Raw genomic sequence first — 11,467 nt, 5'->3', positions numbered from 1 at the left:
CTCCAGTATCTGCAGTTCCTACTATCCCCAAGGTGTTATCCTTTGTTTTGAATAAAGGAATAGAGAAGCAAAAAAAAAATTCACACGGTCTGAGAGGATTTCTTCTGCATCTCTGTATTGTGTAACATGTAGAACAGCATGACAGTCTAGACAGGACTACACTTGTAGAAAACAAGTGACCGGCTGATAAGGAAAATTTTGGTGAAGGTGAGGAGCTTTGAAGCCAGTGATACCTGGTGTCAGTTACTAGATTAGTGCTTCTCGAACTTCTTACATCCCACCCCTCTACATTGACAGTGCAAGTTATCACCATTGTTTTAATGAGAACAGGAGTAGGTCATGCAGCCCCTGTCCCACCGTGCAATCAAATCCATCTATCTACTTTTAATACTTCTGCTTTGATACCCTTAGCTAAGAAATACTTATCAGTTTCAGATTCAGATTTCACTGGACCTGGAATTCACTATCAGTTGCAAAAGAGTTTGCAGTGTATTCTGTATGAAAACATGAAAGAATATTGAATCCACTCAATTATTTATATGAATTGTGTAATAATAATTTGGGATATGATGCTGCTTTAAATAAAACTACAGACAAACCTGATGAATGTAGAAAGTTTATTATAAATATAAAGCACCTTCAATTGATTTCTCACCTATGAAACAACTCTCAGCGCCTTTCTGAAAACAATGTTTCTTGACCTGGTTAGTCCTACAAAGTGCTCTGCTCATGACTTGCATGGCTGATGTAAGGTGATTTATTCTGTTGATTTCCTTGTGGTTTTTCAGAGCCTTGAGGGACCTCATTTCTGTGTGAGGGCCTAGATGTATACTGTAGTACTTTAGCTGCTGCCAGGGCAATCTTATCCAACTGGCTTTAAGGCAGGTGTTGTTTGAAGGGATAGCAAGTGATTAAATGTGATAATACCGTGATTGAGGGAACATGTGCTACTTCTGTTGTGTCATTACATGCCGTCTTAGGGCTACAGTGTAACAATTCTCACCAATCTGCAAGAGAACTGTAAAAGCTTGGCGAAGGCTTGGAAACCCCCTTCTACCTAGTCTCTTCACGGCTAAATATGGCACACACTCGAGTCCAAGTGCTGGATCAAGATATTTAGCTTTCATCACAGTTTCAAAGGCTGGTAGTACATTTTCCTAGTAGCTACAAAGTGCCTGGAGTTGGCCATATGCCCCAAAGTGAACTGCAGAGTGCTGATGCGATACAACATCACACAAGCAGGAAGTAGTCTGCATACTTCCTGCCAAGTTTCAAAAAATTCTTGCATGACCACCAGTACAACATATAATTGATTGCCCAATGCAAACAATTTTCTTCTCAAAGCTGGTTCCCTAAATCCAAATGTCTTTCCTCCTCAGTTAAGCTGGGAGATGACTTTGCACTCTGGGGGGCCTTCTCTTGGGGGGCCTTCTCTTGAGGAGCCTCAGTCACTGCTAACTACTTTTGCTCACTTGCATTGAGTGTTTCACCTGAGTAACTTACTAACAAAAGTATGAGATGTGCCAATCTCTTTGCTGGTGCCTAGGAGGGATGCAGCATATGACAAATCATCCTCAGAAGGACTGTCCTTTTCTGAGGTGTTTTCAGAAGGGTCCTGGATGAATGAGACAAGTGACAAGAGTTAATTTGGATGGTAACATATGACAAATTTCATAATGCAAGCAACCCTCAATGTCAGCAAAACAAAGGAGCTGGTCATCGACTTCTGGACGCATGCCCCTGTCTGTACTAACGGTGCTGAGGTGAAGATGGTTGACACCTTCAAGTTCCCACGAGTAAATATCATCAACAATCCATCCTGGTCCATCCATGTCGATGCCACAGTCAAGAAAGCGTACCAACACCCTACTTCTTCAGAAGGCTAAGGAAATTCAGCGTGTCCACAATGATTCTTACCAATTTTTATAGGACAGCCACAGAAAGCATCTATCCGGGTGCATCATAGCTTAGTATAGCAAGACCAGAAGAAATTACACAGATATGTGAATGCAGCCTGGTCCAACATGAAAACTAGCCTTCTTTAACTGACTTCGTCTACACTTCCCGCTGCATCAGGAAAGCCAACATAATCAAAGACCCCTCCCACCCTGGTTTTATCCTCTTCAACCCTCTTCGATCAGGCAGAAGATACAAAAATTTGAAAACACATACCAATAGATTTAAGAACAGCTTCTTTCCCGCTGTTATCAGATTTATGAACAGACCTCTCATATTTTGGAGTTGATCATTCCCTGCACATTCTCTGTAGCTGTAATACTAAATTCTGTATTCTGTTATATTACACTGGTGTATTTAATGTTAGGTATGATTTGTCTGGTTAGCATGCAGAACAATGCTTTCCACTGTATTTCACTACATGTGACAAAAGTGAATCAAATCAAATCAAAGAATTTGTCAAACTGGATGTATTACTTTTCTGGTACATTAAGAGGTATAAGTAATTGTCTCTTCAGGTAAGCAACCAGCCTCATAATTTCAAATGCACACTGCATATAGTGCATATGCTCAGATGAAAAAGCAACAGAATGCAAGTATGATAGGGTAGAGCATGGAAAGCAAGTGGCTAGAGTGTGAAGTTACAAAGTAGTCAGAGATGTTCAGAGAAGTTTTGCATTTGTTGTCTTGTGAAAACAAATGTTGTTACTGCTACTGTAAGGGCAGCTTGAGAAAGGTAAGGAAGTAATTGAAGTAGCAGACAGGAGAATGCATAAGGACACAATTTATATGGACTTCTGGAAAACATTCAATAAGATTACCCATTAGAAACTGCTCGCCAAAACTCCCAAAACTAAACCTCACAAAATTGAAGATGAAGTATTGATCTGGTTAGCTGATAGCAAAAAAAGTAGAGATGGCGAGTACATACTTCATTTGGAAGGTAATCACTAGTAGTGTTCTAGAGTCTGTGCTTGGGTCTCATTTACTCATATTTTTTTAATAACTGAGACAACACAATAGAAAGCAATCATCCAAGTTTGCAGATGACCCAACTGTGGTAGTATAATAGATTCCATAGAAATTGGAAGACATTCCTTGATTAAGTGAGATGACAAAATTATAACAAATAGATTTCGACGTAGATGAGTATGAGGGTATCCATTCTGGAGAAAAGGAACAGATCCAAGAACTATTAAAAATGAAAAAAAATGGAATAATTGAGGTGCAAAGAGAATTGAGGATGCCTATATACACAAATCACCAAAGTATAGCTGGCAATTTTAAAAAAAGCAAAGGCAATTGCAATGTTAAACTTTACAACTAAAGTCCCAGATGAGAGCAAGTTTTGGTATGATTTGATTTATTTCTTGTTATGTATCTTGTTACAACATACAGTGAAAGGTGCTGTATAATGTCACCACTTTCAAGCACAATTTTAAAACACAAAAAATAACAAAGATGGAATATAAAGACAGAAAAATAAATAAATAAATAAATAAAGTCCTTCTTGTTCAGTGCTCCATCATGGGACATGGGCCTGGTGGCCAGGTACAAGGCCCCATCGCCACACCACCACCACTGGAATGAAAGTCACCACTCTTGGCATCACATCTCCTTCACTAATGTCCTCGTTACTACGAGTCCTCGCTGGACCTCGCCAATGCAGATGCCACCGAAACTCACTGGGTCTCATACTGAACCCAAACTCACTGCCACCATGTGTCTACTTCGGGCTCACACTGCTGACGCAGCTACTGCTGATACCGCCGGGTCTCATACTGGGTCCAAACTCACCTCCACCTCCATGAATCTGTGCTGGAAACAGATGCTGCTGGGAACTCAAACTCACCTCTGCCATGAGTTAGCACGAGGACCGCCTCAGCAGTGCAGAAGCTGCCGGTAAACACAGCGTTGCCTCTGACACTGCTGCCATGAGTCCATGCTGCTGTACCCACTTGCCGATGCTGTCACCATGACCGAGCTCTTCACCAAGAGTTAAGTAAAATAAAATAGAAGAGGAAAATACAAGAGAAGAGAGGAAAAAGAGGAAAAAAAGCGGACAGAGCAGATGAGCCCCAAGCTCAGAAGCCCTACTCCACTGTCATCTTAATGGAATTTTATTGGTGTCTTCTAATGGTACCACCTTAATGTTTACATAAAGCATTGGTTTTATCATATCTGGAATATTGTGAATAGTTCTGCACATCATACCCCTGAAAAGCAAATAAGGGCAGTTAGATTTGGGTCATACTGCTAGCCGTGCCATCAAGACTCACATCCCATGAAAGAGTAAAATGAGCTTGCTTTAAAAGCATGTGGCACACATTCAGAGGAATGTTGCTAGGGTTTGGAAACTTAAATTACAAGGAGAGATTGCATAAACTAGGCTTGTGTTTCACTGAATATGGAAGGTTAAAAATCACATGATTGAGGTTTTTGGAATTTTCAAAGGAATTGATAGAGTGGTGAGAAATGTTACTGCAGGTGGGGGAATATAAAACATTAAAAGTCAGAGCCAGGCAATTCAGTAAAAAAGTCAGGAAACATGTAACAAAAAGGCCACATATATAGTTGCTTGGTAAATGGATACTTTTGAATCTGAGCTTAATATAATACCGTCTATGATGCAGGAGAGGAAATGTCGGAGTGCTGGAAAATTCAAGGACTGTTGCCAGGTGACTTTGAGAGAGATGGAGAAATAAATGTCATACACACCCATGTTGCTCTCATCAGATTACTAAAATGAAATTTATACAAAATCCAGGTTTCAGGACCGATACATGTAAAATTCAACTGTCACCTCTCTTCAGGCAATATTGCTTATAAAAGCCAGTAATCACCTTCTCACTTGTGAGAAAAGAACGTCCTTCCTTGCTCTCTTCATTCACTAAGACCTCCAGAGAATGGTTTCACAACATGGGACAGTCTTGTAAATCATTTCTTATTTCCTTAGTTCATATTTAAATCTGCCAGAGCTTGAATGTAACCTCTTATTAAAAATACATTTATGCTTCAAATAGGTCTCTGGATCCCCAAAGGAAGTGCTAGTCAGAAAGTTATCAGGCTGCTCATTCCTGACTTACTTTGTTAGCAGCCTGCCAATCAAATTAAAATAAAGCACTGTGGTTAAAAAAAGCTCAGCCCTCAAACAGTTGTCTCCAGGTGAGCTCGTTGTTTGTCCCCCCCAATCCAAATCCCACTTCCAAGTTAGTTCTCCAATGAGCATACTGCTGATATTTGCTTTAGTACACATGCAATATGACAGCAAAATAGATTATGGATTTCAAGTCTTCTATTAGGTCTTGTCTCCTATATTTTGTGATTGTACCTTGCCAAAGTACTTACTAGGAACACCAGACACTAGGCGTAATGGTCGTAGTACTCTGAATGCTCTAAGAGCTTTGACATCGAATCCAGCAGCTTTACCTCCGATTGGGTTAATTCCCTCTGCTTTGGTTGCTTGTTCTAAAATAGCACTAAAAAGCCTACAAGAGAAAGAAAGAAAAGCATTGATTATACTTCATCAGAAGCATAGCCACATAAACTGTACAGTCCACTCCGCCAATATAGTCTCCTTTTATACCATCGGCAGTAAGAAAAAAGGTGCAATTTGCTGAAATGCTTTCTCATTGTTTCAAGACATCCCAAAGCATTTACCAATAAAGTATAGTCACTGTTGCAATGTAAGAAAAATGGCAGTCAACTTATCAGCAAAGAAATCCCATAATGAGCAATGATATAATGCTCGGATATTTTGTCTGAATGACATTAGTTGAGGATAGTTTTTGGCCAAAACATTAAGGTGAACTCGCGTGCTGTCCTTCAAAGCAGTGTTTGCATATTTTTTATTCAAATAGGGGCAGTTGAAACTCTGGTTGAAGCCTAACATCTGGCAACTCTAAAAACGCAGCACTTCCTCAGTATTAGAGCATCAGCTGGATTCTGTGATCAAATCTGAGTAATGGGACTTGAATTTTCTGATTCAGAGAGTGAGATGTCACTGTTGAGCCACGGCTGAAATATAAATAAAGCTTATTTTTAAATTTATAATTCACATCGCCAGTGAATAACTATAATTTAATCTTGTTATTGGGGTTTTTAGACAGAGATATTAATGGGACAGCTGAAAAATCAAATATATCCAAAACCACTTTGTACAGTAATGTACGTCTGAAATTCAAAATGGATACGTAGTCATTTCCAGTGACAAATCAAATAACATAAGAAAAATTACAAAAAGTATAATAGTAACTAAGACTTCAGAGAATAGAGATAGTATCAAACAAAATCTGGTCAAGCTGGCAAAAGAATAATGAAAAGGCTAGCAGATAGATATGATGAGCTATTTTGCCTATATTGAGAATCAAAGGAACATTAAATTAAAAGGACTCTTGAGGAATTATTCTGAGTAGATTTTAGCAGAATTCGAAGATAAAGGTACGCTATTACACAAAATGTGACAGATGCACAAAACTAGGCTCAGGGAATCTCAGGTTTCTGGAAACGGAAGCTATAGTTCACTGATTTGACTGAATTTTTTGAGGATAATATATGATTGGTGATTGCAGGAAACCTGGTGTGGAATAGGTGATGATGGTGGGACTGAAAGTTTCTAGCATTTCTTGCCACCTAACACAATCAGCATGTCTGTTTGTTACTATCTTCTTTTCTTAAACAAAAACGTACCAATCACATAAAAAGACTGGTGAAAAATTGTGGTCTCTTTATTTGAAGGTGAAATTACATACAGAAAGTGTGTGCTGCAAATTAAGTATAATACAACCTACAACTTCAGACTGCCCAACAAGTCATGGAATTAAAATGTCACCAACCTCAACAGGATATAATTATTAACAGTAGTTTAAGACAGCCCTCTTAAATATGCATTCATATCATTTCACAGCATCATCCATTTTTCTAACCAAAGATATATACTTAGAGAATGACAAAATAAAATAATATTGTGTCTAGATATATCTTGACATAGGACAATAAATTTACAAGTCTCAAAAACATATTGGCTGTTTACTTATCAGAAGGACACAACAAACAGGAACAGAAGTAGGCCATTTGGTCCATCAAGCCTGTTTTGCCATTTATTCGGATCAGGAATGACCCAGCATTCCTCACTTCCACTTTCCTGTATTTTCCACATAACCCTCGATTCCCTTAATGATCTTAAATATACAAAAGGACTGTGCCCCAAACTTCTCTGTGACAAGGAGTTCCAGACCCACAATCATCATCTCAGTCTTAAATTGGTGCCCCTCTCTAAAGGGAGGCAATGGCCTACTGGTATTATCACTGGACTATTAATCCAGAGACTCAGTGATGTTCTGTGGACAGGTTTCAAATCCTGCCACAGCAGACAGTGGATCGTGAATTCAATACAAGTCTGGAATTAAGAGTCTAATAATGACCATAATTCCATTGTTAATTGTTGGAAAAAAGTCTATCTGGTTCACTATTGCCCTTTAAGGAAGGGAACTGCCATCCTTACCAGGTTTGGCATACATGTGACTCCAGATCTACAGCAATGTGGCTAACTCTTAGCTGCGCTCTGGGCAATTAGAGATGGACAATAACTGCTGGCCAAACCAATGACACCCTCATCCCCCGAATGAATTAAATGAAATTCTGAGACTATACCTTCTGGTCCTAGACGGTTCCATGCGGGGAAACATTCAGCATTTACCTTGTCAAGCCCTTTAAGAATGTTTCAATTAGATCAATTAGTGAGGAATGTTTTCATTCATCTAAATTACAGTGAGTATTGTCCCAATCTGTTTAGCCTTTACTCATAAGATTATTCTTCTATACCAGGGATCAGCCTAATGAACCTTCTCTGAACTGAATCCAATGAAATTATATCTTTCTTTAAATAAGGGGTCCAAAACTGCTCATAGTACTCAAGATGTGGTTTCACCAGCACCTTGCACAGTTGCAGTAAAGATTTCCCTACTCCTATACTCCTACACATTGAAATAAGGATCAATATTCCAACAGCATTCATGATTACCTAGTGCACCTTTATGCTAGCTTTCTGCGTTTCATGTACATGTACCCTTCTGACCCTTTGAATTGCAGCTTCCTGCAGTTTTTCTCCTTTTAAAAAATATTCTGTTCTCTTGCTCTCCCTTTGAAAACGAACAACTTCACAATCTCCTACATTATATTTTATTTGCCAGTTTTTTGCCCATTTACTTAACCTATCAATATTTCTCTGTGAACTGTCTGTATCCTTCTCAGAACCTGCTTTTCCACCTATTTTTCTGTCATCTACAAATCTAGCTACAGTACATTCAGTTCCTTCCTCCAAGTCAATAATATATATTGTAAACAGTTGCAGTTCCAGCACAGATCCCTGTGGAAGTCCACTGGCCATCAGTCACCAAACTGAAAAAGAACCCCTAATCCCCACTTGTTGTTTCCTGCCATTAGCCAGTTCTTTATCCTTGCCAATATATTACCTCCGACACTGTGGTTTCTTACCTTATGACTTAATCTTTTGTGAAGTACTTTGTCAAACACCTTCTGAAAAGTCCAAATACAACGCACCTACTGGTTGCCCTCTGTCCACTCTGGTTGAGCTTTCCTCCAGAAACTATAATAAATTACTCAGCTTTGATTTCCTTTTCATGAAGCCATCGAAATGCTATGCAGGAGTTTATATTTCAGGTACCTACCATACAGGCTCACTGGTGGAAAAAGTCAGGAATTATAGATGATGATATGTCTAACCATATTGTTCCTGACCTGGATTTTCATCTCCCACTTCATCAGGTCTGCTTAAACCAGACCTTACTTAGTCCACTCCATGTAAACGGTAGCAAGACCTTGTGATTGCACTTAACTTCTTTTTACATAGCATGGTTTTCCAGGCCTGCTATGTTGAAGATGACTGTTAGCTACAGCAATGGCATAAAGACTCTTGTAGCTTAGTCTCCTCCTTTCAGTCCAGCAGAGATTTAATGTTCATGGGCCTTCACATTTTTACATTTGTTTTAAACCAAAAAGCATGCAAGTTATTCTTGACATTCCTACTGATCTTGCAGTTAGTAATTCCCTCCAGACTTAGTCATGGTGATTTTTGCTGGAGGCTGCTGTACATTTTCAGAATTCTGGTTAGATGTGCTTTGCTTGTGTTGCAGCTTAGACCATGTTCTAGTTGCAGTGGGATTATTTAGTTGTGTTGCGGTTCTTTGCTCTTACAGCAAACCTGGTGGAGTGGGAGATGAAAATCCTCGTTGGGGGGAGATATGGTTAGACATATCATCAACTGCAATTCCTGACTTTTTCTACCAGTAAGCCCATATAGTAAGTATCTATATTATTCAGATGTGACATCAACAGTTCTCAATTAACAGGTCGAGAACCTGTATATCTTTCTTTACTGAAAGGGATCAAAACCGACCAAAACAATATCCTACCGTGTGGTTTGAATTGGGCCTTGTATAATTTTAGCAAGACTTCCCTATTTTTCTATTCCATTCTCTTTGAAAGAAAGGCTAACATTCTATTTGCCTTCTCTATAGCCTGCTGAACTTTTATGCCAGCTTTTTGTCCTTCATGTATCTGGATCCCCAAAATCTTCTGCTCATTTTCTCCAGGCATTTTCCCACATTATATTCCAGCTGCACAAGCTTTTGCCCACTCACTTAACCTGCTGATATCTTTCTGTAGACTCTCTGGGGAGATATTTATTGGACCCTGAATGACATGGGTAGGAATTGTGGCAAAATCATGTGTGAAATCTTGCAAGGCCTGTGGTGATGTTGGGAGAAATTTGCATTTTTATGTATCTGCCGAGCCTTGAGGACAGTTTCTAGCTGGGCAATAGACAGTTGCCAATTAAGGGAGATTACTGCTTGTTAAACACCATATTGACAGCACAACTAGCCTCATTTATATGCTGCTGCCTAGCTTACCAAATGTGCCAAGAAAACTAGACGCTGAGAATTCTTCACATAGAGGTCAGAGCGAGCACCTGGAAAACTTAGACTCACTGCTGGCTGTGAAGAGTTTCCATGTTGCTCAGCACAAAACAGCATCTGAGGACATTATCCAAGACCACCAGCCAGGTGCACCCTTCATTGACAGATATTTGCATTCAAGATTTTCCAATCCCTCATGATATCTCTCCAACGCATTTGCAGGAAGTACAGATCTGTATGGCTGGGGCATGATAATTCACATTCAAAGGCTGCTGCATGGATGGTCTGCATGCATAGACGGCTCACAGATTGGACCTGGCTGCATCTCAGGGCTGCTCACTTGCTGCCTTAGCATTTGTTCACTTAATAACTATTTGCAGGCTCACAGCATCCATGCCTTATCTTAGATGTCTGTATGTCTATTGGTGCTTCAGCCAGAGCCTAAAGGCTATCAGTACTGCCATTCTGATGTGCTCTTTTGCGGAGGCAGGCTGCTTGTCATGTTTATCAGTAGGGATTTGTCTGGGTTGGAGTGACATTTTGCTGTACATCAAACCTAGATATCAATTTATCATTACAGCTGTCTGCTCAGCAAATACATTGCATGTTCATTCAAACCAAATCACCATGTTGGAAACAGGGTGGGGCTAGTACCCTATCCAGTCAAGTGGCCTGCTGTCAGTCAGAGGGTCCAGTACCATCAGTATAGACACAGTCCTCATATAGTTTAAGGACTTGGCCATGATCAATCATGCACTTGGGCCAGTCACAGTCAGGAGATACGTCTGATCACAGTCCAGGGAATGAATTACAGTCTGTCCTGTGGGCCGTCGCAAGCAGTCAGGGAAATCACTTTTTGCCAGTTGAGGAACTGCAAAGACAGTGGTCAGGGGTCTGTCCAGTCAATCATGTCTAGAGACTGCTTTTTGAAGTCAGTCAGAAATCTGGGTGAATAAAGTTCTTTGAGGTTGCGGGGGCAGGGGGGTGGATGAGAGTGTTATCTGTGTGTTGATCATTCAGAAGGATGCAAGGGAATACTGTAGAAGCAGTAGGTTGATCATTGCCGAAAGCGTGGAGGAATTCCAGGCAGTGGTGAAAGCAATGGGATGTATTGAGGTGGGGACAAGGACAGTGACAGGGGAAACTCAAGGTTTATACAGGTTAGGCAGAACAGTATTGGAGGCATGTTAAGCTATGGAAGAGGGGCAATGTTCACCAATGTGTGACCAATACCATGTCGTTCACAGGTGAACATGGAGGAACAGGGTGGGTATTCTTAGGATGAAAAATCAGAAGAAGGGAGGACAGTTAGAGACAAAGTTCAAGTAATGGTTCTCTACATGGGGGCAAAGGATGAAAATGGGCTGTCAGCATAGTGTAAGGTCAAATAAGATTACCATGCAGGGTTGGAGGAGGTTGTCGGGGCTACCTGATAACTAGGAAGAGCCCAGTGCTGACACTGTCCACTATAATCTGTGTTTCCTGCCATCACTTCCAATTTTCTAGATGTGAAATACAACTGGAAAATGGCTAGGTGCATGGAGTCAGTATCAGTTTAATGGGCAAAAATGTGG

The 11,467-nt window shown here is 40.2% G+C and overlaps 1 protein-coding gene across 1 annotated transcript in view; it reads right to left on the bottom strand.

Moving 5' to 3' along the window:
- LOC109920177 (voltage-dependent L-type calcium channel subunit alpha-1C-like) overlaps positions 1-11,467 on the bottom strand; it is a 656,132-nt gene that overhangs the window by 510,861 nt on the left and 133,804 nt on the right. The window contains exon 5 of the mRNA XM_048607862.1: positions 5,305-5,444. Coding sequence (XP_048463819.1) covers positions 5,305-5,444 — 140 coding nt within the window. The remainder of the gene's footprint in view (positions 1-5,304; positions 5,445-11,467) is intronic.

The sequence above is a fragment of the Rhincodon typus genome, chromosome 18 (assembly GCF_021869965.1).
Source record: "Rhincodon typus isolate 14 chromosome 18, sRhiTyp1.1, whole genome shotgun sequence".
Lineage (NCBI taxonomy): Eukaryota > Metazoa > Chordata > Chondrichthyes > Orectolobiformes > Rhincodontidae > Rhincodon > Rhincodon typus.
The sequence above is the reverse complement of the archived record's forward strand: the minus strand, read 5'-3'. Positions and strand labels throughout refer to the sequence as shown.